The sequence below is a fragment of the Malaya genurostris genome, chromosome 2, assembly GCF_030247185.1.
Source record: "Malaya genurostris strain Urasoe2022 chromosome 2, Malgen_1.1, whole genome shotgun sequence".
In the NCBI taxonomy this organism is placed as follows: Eukaryota; Metazoa; Arthropoda; class Insecta; order Diptera; family Culicidae; genus Malaya; species Malaya genurostris.
Window position 1 is genome coordinate 105093692 of NC_080571.1, and position 14303 is coordinate 105107994.

Below are 14303 nucleotides of genomic sequence, written 5' to 3' on the forward strand. Positions count from 1 at the left end.
GACAGTTTTCGTTGTAAAAGCGCATCATTTGATCAACAGGATTACTGCCGTTCTACACCCGATTGTTCCATATTCCAAAATAGACAACTGAGAGAAATGCGATTAAAGTCAAACCAGGATTTATATTTAGAGAAAAATGGAGCAATGAAAAAAATCTGTCAAAAACTATACTTGGAACTAACACTTTTATTTTTGTCTGTCGATGTTTTCGTTTGTAAATTGAATCATATAGGGGTTAGAGCAGTTCAAATTGAACTGCTTAGTACTAAACTCGGCAGTTCAATTTGAACCGCTAAGCAGACGTAAAGTTTCTGCTACTTACAGAACACTTTTTGTTTTGCAACGGAGTGCAATGTCTTTTCTGACGTGCCGAACGAAAACGTGTTTTCGACTATTTCTGGCCGATGCAGGTATGGTCATTTAGGGGTTAGCCAAATTTTGTGCTAGGGCACATAACCGTTTTTATTATTTTTACGTTTCGTCTTTGACTCATCAGTGCAGAGCAGTTCAAATTGAACTGCTTAGTGCTAAACTCGGCAATTCAATTTGAACCGCTAAGCAGACGTAAAGTTTTTGCTACTTACAGAACACTTTTTGTTTAGCAACGGAGTGCAATGTCTTTTCTGACGTGCCGAACGAAAACGTGTTTTCGACTATTTCTGCCCGATGCAAGTATGGTGATTTAGGGGCTCTGCACTGATGAGTCAAAGACGAAACGTAAAAATAATAAAAACGGTTATGTGCCCTAGCACAAAATTGGGCTAACCCCTAAATGACCAAAAATTAATTTCTTCAAACCCAATATAAATATAACTCTTGTCTAGTATTCTCTGCAAAACAAGTAATTTGACCTCTTTTTGAATAGGAAAAAAAGTGGTTTGTTATAGTTTGATTATATTCCATCGAAATCATGTCCTTATGTTGGTGCAACCGCATGAAGAAAGATGTGAACACTGCTTAAACACAGCATTTGACAGCGAACTAGAACCAAAAATTTCGGCTTCAAGCCAATTGTATGTAGATGACAATGCTTCACGAAAGCACAGATAACAGATATACAGGCTCACATATAAACTGTGTGTAAAATTTGCTCAATCAGCGTGGCGAACGCTTGCAGATGTCACCACGATCGACACGAGGTGCCACCACTATTCGGGTGCCGCTTTCACACGAGACACAACTTTAGGTGCAACATTCACTTCTAGTTGGATTTTTGTTTTGCCTTTGGTTAAAACACAGATAACAGATATACAGGCTCGAACAAAATTTTTCAAAATTCTGTGTAAATTTCAAATTTGCTATACGTTGAAAACACTATTGCCACCTACTCGACTGTTCGCTGCGATCTTTCAAAACGTTCCACTACGTTCCGGAACGATAACAAAATCCTCCTGCCTGTTGTAGAAATATTCCAACCACAACAATTTTAACACTTATCACACGATTTCCCTAAGTGTTAAAGACAATTTTATTTCCATGTCGCATAAATCACACGAGAATTCGATCGGAATAAAACAAAAACAAACTTGTCATTTTAACCAAAGGCAAAACAAAAATCTAGCGAGAAGTGAATGTTGCATCCAAAGTTGTGTCTCGTGTGAAAGCGGCACCCAAATAGTGGTGGCACCTCGTGTCGATCGTGGTGACATCTGCAAGTGTTCGCCACGCTGATTGAGGAAATTTTACACACAGTTTATATGTGAGCCTGTATATCTGTTATCTGTGTGCATACCGTTTGATGATTTGGACATTAGCTGCGAATCCATCGGTTATTTCAACAAGTTTTATGGCATTATGCGTTGTGATGTAATGAATTTGGAGATTTGTTTTGGTTTAAATTGACGATTGGAAGAAATAATTTGAATCCTGATATGAAATTTGTGAGGGGCGAAGTTCTCCGAGAGAGCTAGGAATATTTTATATTATGTTATAACATATTTTTCTATATTATATACTATTATATTATATTATATTATATTATATTATATTATATTGTTGTATTTTAATATAAACACGGTTTATAATAGTTAACATCGATTTATTTCAACTGAAATACAGAGCGGATTCATCTGGCGTTTTAAACTGCTTCCCGCTTAAATACTCTGTCTTTCTCTTTTTTCAATCGTGTGTCAATCGGAATGACAAACGAGGGGTTAGTACATAACGTAACATCTTCCCCACAATAAAACAAAATTAAAGCTGATATTCGGAAAATCGTGCTGGTAACCGTATTTCTCTTTTTGGGCGTTCGTTCAATTTCGAATCTGGTGGAGAATGACCATTCGACCAGTTTTCCGAATCCATCCTAGTAATCGGCGATTCCGTTGAAGTCTTTTGACAACTAACTGATGGATCTGCTTTGTCATCATTTTTGTTTTGATTTGATTCCACATAAGATTCGTTTCCTTTGGATTCACATGTTGAGAGATTTTGCGGTTGCGGTGATAAATCGTTGCGCTGTTTCACATGTTCAAGACTTCGACGATATTTACTTCCTTCAACGTCTACCAAGTATGAGCGTTCATTGAAGCGGGTAGCGATAACACCTGGAGTCCATATTTTGGATGTTGCAGGATCTAGTTGCACATAAACTGGTGAACCAACTTGAAGGTCTGGTAAGTAGCGAACTTTTCTATCGTAGTGGTTCTTATTTCGTTTACGTTGTTTTTCTATAGAATATGGGACATCTTCGACCACCCTTGGAAGTAGACGTTCGGCGCTAGTTGGTACTCCACACCTGGTCGACCGTGAGAAAAGGCGTGCCACCGGACTCGAACCAATTTTGTTCGGGATGTTACGCCAGTGTAGTAACGCATACCAGAATTCGGACCCACTTTCCTCAGCCTTCTTCATAAGCCGTTTTGCAATTTTTACAGCGGCCTCCGATTTTCTGTTTGCTTGCTGATGATGCGGCGAAGACGTTACCTGTTTAAAGCACCATTCGGAGGCAAATTGAATCATCTTACGATTAATGAAATTTGTCCCGTTGTCAGAGAGCACAAGCTGAGGAATGCCGTGTCGTGCGAAATTTTCTTTACAGGCAGTGATGACGGACTCAGGAGTTAGGTCTTTTAAAAGGTTTACCTCAAAATAATCGGAATAGTGATCCACTGTTACCAAAAATTTTTGTTTCATTCCTTTGTAGTCTGCGAGAAATACGTCCAACGATACCATCTGGAATGGATATACAGGAATTTGATGGGTCAACATTGGTGGATTTGATTGCGATGCTGCAAATTTAGCGCATACTGCACACTGGTTCACGACATCTTTCACTTGGGAACTCATCCCGGGCCAGAACAGATTGGCGCGTGCTAATTTCAATGTGGCTTCTATTCCGTTATGGCTTGCGTGGCAACTATCTATAAGCTTTCTTATTAAGACGTGTGGAATCACTATACGGTCATTGCGAAACACTAAACCGTCTTGCGTTGATAATTCGTGTCGATAGTTAAAAAAGATTTTTGCACTGTCAGGCACCTGATCGATTGATTTAGGCCAGCCTTGTTGTGTAAACTGTATGATAATCTGCATTGTTGGATCTTGTTCCGTGTGTTCCGAAATTTCAGTAAGCCTCGCATCTGAGATGCTAAGAAATGTTTTGAGTTTCATTTGAGCTACTTCATCTAGTACACAGTACACATTAAATTTCTCATACGTATCCGAACTTTCCTGGTAATTAACTGGAGCACGAGAAAGGGCGTCTGCTACCACATTGTTCTTCCCGGCAACGAATTCAATTGTTAAGTTATATCGTAATTTCAACAGCATGTGCTGGAAACGCTTCGGGGTTGAAAGAAGTGGTTTGCTGAACAAGTTTATCAATGGCTTATGGTCCGATTTAATAATTGTTTTTGGATTACCGACAATTATTTGATCAAATCTGGTACAAGCAAAAACTATTGCTAACAGTTCCTTCTCTATTTGAGCGTAATTTCTTTCTGTTGGGGTCAAAGTTCGTGAGGCGTAACCTATAACCCCGTCACCTTGAAATACAGCAGCTCCTAAACCGAAGCAGCTTGCGTCGCATTCGATGGTCAACGGCTTCGTTACGTCATAATACTGTAGCGTGTCTATATTAGATACTACGTTCTTTATCAACTCGAATTCTTTCTGTTCGGTGGGTGTCCATTGCCAAGGTGTAGTTTCGACGATAAGTTTGCGGAGGCACGTGAGATTAACGCTCAGATCACGAATGTATCTGCTCAGATAGTTAACCATGCCCACAAACCTATGAACTTCTTTTTTGTTGGTAGGGGTCGGATAGTTTTTTATGGTCGCCAATTTTGTTTCATCTGGTCGTAGTCCTTGGGTTGTTAGAATATGGCCATAGAATCTAACAGACGTCTGACAAAGATTCAATTTCGAGCGATTAAGTTTAACATTGTTTTCTTTAAGCCGGAGAAGAAGAAACTGTAAACATTGATTGTGATTTTTTAAGGCTTCTTCGAGCGTATCGCCTATTCCGAAAATAAGTAAATCGTCCGCAATGCACTCAACGCCTTTTAGATCTTGGATCACCTCCTGTAGTTTTACTTGGAATATTTCTGGAGCCAATGCGATTCCGAAAGGTAAGCGAGTCCACCGATATCTGCCGAACGGTGTCCAGAACGTTGTCAGTTTGCTACTTTCCATGTCTAGAACTACGTGCCAAAATCCTTTTTTTGTGTCCATTGTGGAAAATACACGAGCCTTGCCGAGTTCTGGAAGGATTTCGTCCAATGTAGCGAATTGTAAATTCGGTCTGAGTAGTGCTTTATTTAGTGATACTGGATCCAGACAAATTCGTATACCGGTAGGTCGCTTAACCAGGACCAGATTGCTGACCCAATCACTGTGGTTTGTCTCTTTAACGATTATACCATTTTCTTCCAGATAGTTAAGCTCTTTTTTGAGCTCGTTACGCATTGCTATCGGTACGCGCCGAGGTGATTGGATTGACGGTGTGCAACTGTCATTAATTTCGAGGGTCACTGTTCCAGGTAACTTTCCATATCCTTCGAAAAGCTCTTGGTATTCATCGATGCTTTGTTGCGCCTTTAATCGATACACGTGAAGTAATTTTTCAGACGAATTTGTAGATTCCTCTGCTTCCAGCTTCACTGTTTCACAAAACTTAATGAATCCGAGTTCTCGTGATGCTTTAGCTGATAGCAGCGGACGATGGTTAACGTCAACGACTTGCAAAATCAATCGATATTTTCGATTTGATCGTCGACACTTTACTTTTACCTGTCCCAGAACTTTAATCGGATTACCTCCGAAACTTTGTAGTCGAACTGACGACGGTTGTAAGGATGGACTGCGTTCTTCCGTAAGTTCTGCCCAATGATTGAAACCAATAAGACTAGTATTAGCTCCCGTATCTTGGTCACAGAGCACAGATTTCCACGAATTTTTGAATTTAAAGTCCAGCTCAGCCGCAACTCCACCTCTTTTGTCAGTATTGTCGAAAATTTTGCTGATTTCGTATTCCTGTTCACTTTCATCCGAAGATTCTTCGTTTCTTGAACATTCTTCCTCAGAATTATCATCCTTCACCTCTCTTACACGTCGAGATCTGTTATTTTTGGACTTTTCCGTTGCTCGACACACTTTCTCGAAATGTTTTTTTCCGTTACACCGATGACAACGTTTTCCGAGAGCGGGACATGCTCCTTTGGAGAATTCATGTACATCTCCGCAAAACTTGCATCGAGATGACTTCCACTGTTTAAAGCGAGAACTGCTCTTGTTGACTTTATGTACTTCCGATTCAGGAACGATGTACGTTAATTCCTGGGACCTCTTCTCCGTGATTTCTTCAGCTCGACACAGATCTATTGCTTTATCCAACGTTATATCTGTGATCGTTAACATTTTTGTCCTTAGATGTTGCCATCGATTTGCTGTGACAATTTTGTAAGTTAAGAGTTCTGATTCTAAAGCCCCAAGCTTCGAGACTTTCGCTAATCCCTTGAGACGAGAGGAAAATTCATCAATTGATTCTCGAGAAGCTTGTAAGGTCGAAAAAAAATCCAACCGATCGATGATTATGTTGCGTTTTGTTACCACTTTTGATTTGATTGCACGTAACACGGATTCTATGCTCACTGATTCCTCTTCTGTAAGCTCAAAATTGAAATATTTTTTCCTCGCAGGTTCACCGATAACAGTTAGTAAGAAGCTGACTTTTTTAGCGTTATCGCTTGGTGGCCATTGGTCCATTCCAATCGCTTTAGAGTAGTCGTTCCAACTTCTGACAAAGAAGTCGTAATTTACTTCCATATCGCCATCTAAAGCTAGTGGCGATGGTTGTGGTACCGGAACGTTCGCTGCGCAAGATCGCTGCTGCTCGGATTGTTGACGCTGTTGGATGGTTAATGTCGATGCCGTTGTAGATGCATTAACGGTTTGCATGAGTTGTTGAAATATGTGTGTCTGATGTTCTAAAAACATTTTGAACTGATTGGGATCCATTTCTATGAGGATACACCGTTTTTTCCTTAATATCACTTGAGAATAAAATGGCTGCTATCGCGCCGAATACTAATCACTGATGCGAGTTTGTAACACTGTTTTTTCCGCGATATAGGTGATAATGACGCCGGAACAAAACTATACACAACTCGCGCCGACTTCTGACACCATGTTGTATTTTAATATAAACACGGTTCATAATAGTTAACATCGATTTATTTCAACTGAAATACAGAGCGGATTCATCTGGCGTTTCAAACTGCTTCCCGCTTAAATACTCTGTCTTTCTCTGTTTTTAATCGTGTGTCAATCGGAATGACAAACGAGGGGTATACGTAACATATATTATATTATATTATAATATATTATATTATATTATATTATATTATATTATATTATATTATATTATATTATAATATACTTCATTAAATGGCTGGATGAAGGAGTGGAGTCGAGATACATGAAGTTTCCCCATAAAGGTTTGAAATGAGTAAGACGTACCCTTCTCTTCCTATTCGACTTTATTTGATATTCGTCAATCCTGCGTGTCCCGGGTTGGCGGTTCAATGCATAGGGCACTGGTTTTACAAACCAGTTGTCGTATATTCGAGCCCCGACCTGGAAGGATTCGTAGTGACAGTAGAATCGTAGCACCAGTCATGCAATGGTTTTGGACATTCTGAATCGGCTACGAAGTCTGTTTAAACAGAAGGTCAAACTCCATTATAGGAATGTAATACCAAGGCTTTGCAATCCTGCATATTCATACAAAAAACGAGTCTTGAGACGAGGTAAATGACATTAAAATCTAGGTATTTTGATAGAGGATGAATTATGTAGTGGAATTATGATAGTGAGAAAGCAATGCTATTGCTTTATCTGGGGAAAAATCTGACAACCGCGTACGAGTGGGTAACAATCATAATATGAAATCTATCTGATTAATAAATTCGGATCTACTGTTAGTCTACTCGCATCTACTGGCAATGCTTTGAATATGGTGGCTATATAGGCATACTGTCCGAAAATGAAATGCACCTCTATTATTAATTACTAAACAGCTCTGCACTCGAAATAGATTAATACTGAACACTGCTGACAGTGAAAGGCGTATTTTTAATGACTCCTTGGTTTTTGTGCTTCTGAAACGAAAATAAAATTGATTTCATTGTCGGAAGCTAATATCAGAAAATATTTTGTGCTCAATGAGTTTCATACATTTTACCTCGGGTTAGTTTTTTGGCTCATATTTATAATATGAGCCAATTTATTTCAAAGTTACGATGGCATCACTTTTAACACTCACTGGATTACTGAAATATGAAGAGAGTGAGTGCAATATGTGGATACGAGTAGTCATCAATACAATTTCATCGGATGGGTAACAGTCATATAAAAGTTCAATAATTTTTGCACTGTTTTCATTGTCAATGAAATTAGCAAAACGACGAAATACATAATTTTGATAGTAATCTAATTTTACATACTATTTTCCGATATCGTTAGCCTCTAAACTATCGCTAATAATAATAACGAGATATTGGTTTTCCGGTGTCAACCACCTTTACAATATACTGATCTTGACCCAAGGTAGCAATGAGATGAGTGAAGCAGCAGCAGCAACGGTACGAACGAACTAAAACCAGCCACTAGCCAGAGCTGTTGGTCGCGTTTTCTGGTGTTCCGCTGTGGTACCAGTTTAAAGTCGAATTCTATCATCGTTTAGTGAAACTTCCGGTGCCAGATCTATCACAAATTAGTGCAGACGATCACGATCGGTCAGTTATGATAGGAATTTAGCAAATTCGTGCTCATTAAGTGTAATAAATTGCATCGGAAAAGTGAGCCCTTTGTTTGGTCGCGACCATTGAAAACCATTCAAGTCTTCGTGGTCGTCGTCGCCGTTGTCGTTTTATTGCGGAGAAGGGGCGAAAAAGAATAAGAAGCAAAAGTCGCTCACCACATCACCTTAATTTTTTTTTGTGTGTGCCGTGTGTTCGATTGCCTATGCTCTCCCGGTAGTGTGAAGAGTGTGCACCCTCTGTTCGGCACATAATATTGCTCTCGCGAGATCTCGTTTTATGCTGCAGTGTTTGTGTCGTCACGAGTCCCCAGCATGAATGAGCGTGTGAGTAACCAGTACACAGCATAGTTTCTTTTCTCGTATCTCCAGTCGGAAGTGTTGCCATGGCTTGAAAATATATATAGATATGAGTGAACCCAAGAGAATAGGCCAAGAATATTGCTACGGTGAATAGTTCCGAAAGAATAGCTAGAACCGGTGAAGTGGAGTTCGAACTAAGTGGATATTTTTTTTTAAGAGTTGCACACGTTAAGGCTGTGATAAGGTTAGTATTAATAACAATACTTGTTAAACTATATATTCCTCATGTTTCGAAAACGGATTCTACTGATCGGTATACCTAATATAACTACGGCTTAAAACTGAATTTGATTTGTCAATTCTAGATAATTTTCAAAAAAAAACATTGCATTTCGTTTATATCAATTGTATGTATAAAATGTATGAATATGAAATGCGCTACATTATGCTCTTATGCTCTTAAGTGATTTCGATACAAAGTAATATTCGCAAAACTCTTGGATATTTTTTTTTAAGAATTTCATAACTTACAAAGAACAAGGTTGATTTGAGAAGTTGAACAGAAGAAAGTCAAAACTGTTTACCGAAATACGATTGGGTTGTAAAAAAACACTTTTAATCCTCCTAGTGGTGTTATAATTCCTTTCTCATATAACTCATGTTTTCATGAATATTACTAAAGGGTTCTTGAAAAATCTGCATAATTGAAGAATTATATGACTATTCGAATGTAATGGCTTGATTTTCCCATCTCATGTATAAAAACACGCTTCTGAAAATGGAAATTTTATACTAACAGCTTGTAATTTCGGAACCGGATGTAGTATATGGGGTTGTAAGACCTTTCATTTGAACCTAAGCTTGTGAAAATTAGATGAGCGGTCGTTGAGAAAGTCGCGAATATTTTTTAGTTGATTTCGCACATCTTACCTCATATCTCCGGAAACGAAAGTCGGACCTAAATGGAATTTAATTGCACGCTATATGACTACAAGGTCTTTAATTTGAATCTAGGTTGAAGAAAATCGGCTGAGCGATCTCTGCACTTTTTCTTCCTGTTTCGTTTGCACATTTTACCCCGTTACTCTCAAACCGGAAGTTCCATCCGTGTAAAATTCAATAGCAATCAAAGGGACCAAGAAACCTTTAGTTTGAATCTAAGTTTGTGAAAATCGATCCAGTAATCTTTGAGAAAATCGAGTTCACATTTTTGTTATATAAACACATACAGACACGTTCATCGAGCTGAGTCGAGTAGTGTGTGACGTTCGGCTAAAGAATCGGTTTTCACAATGATTGCTTACCCTTTCTACAAGAAAAAGGCAAAAGGTTGAAACTTTTTAATGTAAATTTTCCAGATGAAGCGGGATTTGGTGAGCTTTCTGTCTCAATCGAAACAAGTGATACTCGAATGGCACCGAGTGGACTATCGTTGTTGTGATGGAAAATGACGAAAGTCGATATAGTATTATTACTAGTCTCAACGCTGTAGTAGCCGTTGAAATGCTTTTGACGCTGTTAGTCTTAAAATATATCAATGCAATAAAATTTGCATACATCTAATAGAAAACGAATATGCATGACCCATCATAAGATGCACAGTAATGATTGCAATAATTGTGTTCTTAGCTTTCACAAAAATGAAACGTCTTACATGACATTTTTTGTGCATGATGGCAAGTTTGAACTACTAGCGAGATGGACCGTAAGCGCTGTCAAAAAGACATAGCAAATAAAAAAATCTACTTTTTTGTTTTTTTCGGCTTAAATTTTTCATAAGAATTTCCCGGATTCTTTAAACGAAATCTTGTGTAAATTTTTCTCGAAACGACCTCCAAATTTCGTCAATTGCTTCAAATTGCAAGCTCGGTTATTTATTTGAGTCCAAACGTCTTCAATTGGCCCAAATGCAATTCGAATTATATCAACCCAGAGTATTCCGAAATTTCAAATTATTTGCATTTGAGTAACTATGAACAGTTTCGTCCAATGTACTCGAACCATCCCGTTTACCTTCTGTTTTTAAATTACATCGATTGAACCGAGATTTGGGAACTCATCGACATGTTTTACCTATTCGAATGATTCACTCTCTTGCTCATAAACCGTCAAACTGATTTTGGTTGCATTTTGCTTCAATCATTTGGGACTTTTAAGAGTAGGAAAAAAACTGCATCAAAATGCGAAGTGTACCATTCTATTTCACTAATCTCGGGGAATCATGAAGGTCGTTCGATTATTCTAATTTAAGAGTATTCGAAATAATTTCCATCCAAAGATAATTTTTGAGCTGTGAGAACTTCACAGGGACAGCTACAGGTACAGAAATAAAAGGAACAAGTACAGAAGATAAGCTCAGGAAAAAATAAAGAAGGTACAGGAACAAGTGCAGAAAGTACAAAACCACAGAAATGAGGGAAACAAGTATAGGAAGTACTGGCACAATTGAGTGCAGAAAAAGGTACAGAATGTTCAGATGGTACAGATATAAGTACAGAAGTTTCAGCACCAAATACAGAAAATACTGGAGCAGGTTCAGAAAGTACAGGAACAAATTTTGAAACAAGCACAGAAAGTACAGGAACAAGCACACACATTACAGAAACAAGCACACAAAGTACAAAATAAAGTGCAGACAATAGAGGAACAAGTACAGAAAAATGTTAAAAGTTCAAAAGGTAATCGGAAATGTTTTCGAGACAACAATTTTGAATGGCAAATTAGAAGAAAAAAAAGTTCTCATTCCACGCATTCCAATGATGCCCACTGCTATGCCATTTCAATTTGAACGTCATTTTCTAATCCGTTTAACTTTTCTATTACCGTCAATAATCGTTATGAGTCTGTAGCGTGAATTAAAATTTTTTTTTCGGATGGTACATTGTACGCTGCCTGTTTGCGTTTTGGCAAACCATCGGTTTTATATATTTTGTCCTGTTGTCCGCGATATAAAAAGGTTGAGGCCACTATCATAGAGCATTATAATGATATTTTTCTTCAATAATCATTAAAACTGATAAGTAGTTTTGATTTTCTTTAAAATTGATAAGTAGTTTTGATATTTCTAATCTAATATTATTGCGCTACGAAGTGTGCAGGGGTCCGCTAGTAATTTATACAAATTCAAACCGCCATTTTGGTGATGATACAGAGTACGAAAAAACTCGGCGCAACTGTGATATAAATGATTAAAATATGTTAGTCTTATTTGTCCCCGGATTCCAGTTCTGGCAGTACACTGGGGCCTTTTTTAGCGTTTTATTTGGCTTTTTTTACACGGATTTTGAAGTTACGGTTGATCTGTGTTTTGGTTCATTTTACGTGGATTCCGAAGTTACGCGATTGCTTCATGCGATTTTTGTTTGTTTTGTATTAGAAATGCACGAAGTCAAATCTCTGACGCTTAGAAAATTTGTTTTCTTTCTTTGTTTCGAGTATAGAGGTTTTAACCTTAAGGTCATTCACCACTTCTGACCAGAAAAACGTCCTGACTCTAATATCGTGGTTGGGAATCGAACTTAGGTGGGCTGCATGAAAGGCATCGACTAACGCTATACCCGTCCCCAGAAAATTTTCGATTTAAAAAAAATCCGAGATCACACCAGATCTCGACGTTTAATGCATTTCTGAGACATTTGGCATAGAAAAAAAATCCGATTTCGGATATCTCAAAAAAATTTCAATCAATTTTTTGTCGAGATAACACTCGATGTTTCATCAATTTTTAAGGACATTTGATAACAAACCAATAGTTTAGTGGTTTTTTACGCGAATTACCGAAGCTGCGAAGTTTTTTTTTGTGCGGTTTTTGTTTTGTACGGTACGTATTCCCCGTGTGTAAAATGACTCCAGCATACAGGAAATAATGGTCAAAAACTTGATGAAAACGAGACTCATCTTAATTTCTCAGTAAGAGCTGATCGATTTTCACAAACTTAGACTAAAAAAAAAGATCGAATCCGGGATTATAGGGGGTTAAACATATCAAACTGTCTTCAGTGGCACGATGAAAATTTTTAAAAGCTCTGCAAAACAGTGTTGGAAACTGTTCCAATATATTCGTCTTGCCTCATCTAAACTCAAAATAAAATCGAAGGACCATTGGATGCTATGAAAATAGAAACGAATCCGACTTCCTGTTCCGGAATTATAGGGCAGAGTTAAATTAATTTCAAGCCTTCGCTAACAACGACGATTCAAATTGCACGATAATCTGTCTAGATTTATCTTGATTAGGAACCAACACCGAAAATTGTTTGTTTTATAGCCGACGAAATTACACCAATATCCCAAATGTATTATATCTTTTTACATACTTGCGATACGGATTTTGATATTAAAGCTTCTCTTCGTCAAGCTTGTGTTCAAGTTTTGTATGCAAGCAGTGATTTTTATAGCGTTAAGCTTCCCTACCATTCTGTGATTTCGGTTGAAGCGATAAACTTCTTCTCAAGATCAGAGGATACCAATTAAAGCTTCAAATCGTTTTATGGCACTTTTTGTCTTGCTGTCTAGCAACAACCTACCTCTAGCATGCTACGCGTAGGACTGAAATGTTAGCTATAATTTTGTCTCTGTTTATGGATTCGCGTGCTTCCAACAGCTTCGCTTTTGCATCGATTGACCAACCAGAGTGATGCTTTCCCTTTGATATATCGCTTACCTCTTAAAAACCGTCGTCTATGGCAGGGAAAATCTCCGGTATGCCAGGGATTTTTAGCAGACAAAATAGGACAATGCTCGCTACTAATCAAAATTTCAATCATTTATAATTGAAAATACATGGCTTGATACATTCAAATCGAATCTTAGAAATATTTCCAATCAAACAATGAAATAATATTAATAATTGATACAAAATATACTGAGCTGTAAGTGTCTAAAACCTGACCACATTTCTACGTGTATTTTTCCTTGAGTTTCTAATTTGCACCCCTATATAGAAAATAAAGATGTGTTCCACATCAAAATTTTTTGAAACTGAATCAACATACAGGTCTGGTTAGTAACTATGAACACACGATTTTGCTTGGTTCAAAATTAACTTTATTCATCAACGTAATCTCCATCAAGAGGAACGCAATCATTCCAGCGCTGCAATAACATTTTAAAACCACTTTTGTAGACCGATTTATCTTTTGCCTCAAAATAGGGGCTCAGTTTCAGCGATAACCTCTTCATTCGTGCAAAATTTCTTACCGGCGAGCATTTTTTCAGGTTTGCGAACAGCCAGTAGTCACTGGGAGCCAAATCTGGCGAATACGGTGAATGTGGGTACAGTTCGAAGTTTAATTCATGTAGATTTGCCATTGTTTTGATTGACTTGTGACACGGTGCGTTGTCTTGATAAAAAACAACAAATTTTTCTTTGCCATATGCGGTCGTTTCTTTGCATTTTCAGCCTTCAAACGGTCCAATAACGCTATATAATAATCACTGTTATTGGTATTTCCTTTCTCAAGATAGTCGATAAATATTACACCACACACATGTCAAAATACCGAGGCCATAACCTTTCCAGCCGATCGTTGTGCTTTCGGGCGCCTTGGACGAGGTTCACCAGTTGCTGTCCACTCAGATGACGATCGTTATGATTCCGGAGTGAAGTGGTGAATCCATGTTTCATCCATTGTCACATATCGACACAAAAATTCCCCCCCGGCATGGCCGGCCAAGCACTGCTCAGATTCACCAACACGTTCTCGCTTTTGGTCCACAGTGATCAACAGTGACCCACTTT

General features: G+C 38.1%; 2 protein-coding genes and 1 long non-coding RNA gene across 3 annotated transcripts in view; 2 read left to right on the forward strand and 1 right to left on the reverse strand.

The window, feature by feature from the left end:
* Positions 1–2200: 2200 nt before the first annotated feature.
* Positions 2201–3609, forward strand: LOC131429752 (uncharacterized). Its single transcript, XR_009229451.1, has 3 exons — positions 2201–2615; positions 2676–3078; positions 3146–3609. It is a non-coding gene; the product is annotated as an uncharacterized LOC131429752 (long non-coding RNA).
* Positions 3610–3920: 311 nt separating this feature from the next.
* Positions 3921–6459, reverse strand: LOC131428737 (uncharacterized protein K02A2.6-like). Its single transcript, XM_058592782.1, has 2 exons — positions 3997–6459; positions 3921–3941 (listed from the first exon to the last, which is right to left on the reverse strand). Exons 1-2 carry the CDS (start codon positions 6457–6459, stop codon positions 3921–3923), a joined length of 2484 nt encoding a protein of 827 aa, XP_058448765.1.
* Positions 6460–8112: 1653 nt separating this feature from the next.
* LOC131432511 (latrophilin Cirl) overlaps positions 8113–14303 on the forward strand; it is a 79304-nt gene continuing 73113 nt past the window's right edge. The window contains exon 1 of the mRNA XM_058598839.1: positions 8113–8807. The gene's annotated coding sequence lies outside the window, so the exon portion shown is untranslated. The remainder of the gene's footprint in view (positions 8808–14303) is intronic.

Bases quoted from the DNA above. Each gene is read 5' to 3' on its own strand.
- LOC131428737 (XM_058592782.1), bottom strand. From the start codon at position 6,459: ATGGATCCCAATCAGTTCAAAATGTTTTTAGAACATCAGACACACATA. The intron at 3,942-3,996 runs GTATTTCAAGGT...TGACCCCAACAG, and splicing joins GCTTCGGTTTAGGAGCTGCT to AAAGAAATTACGCTCAAATA.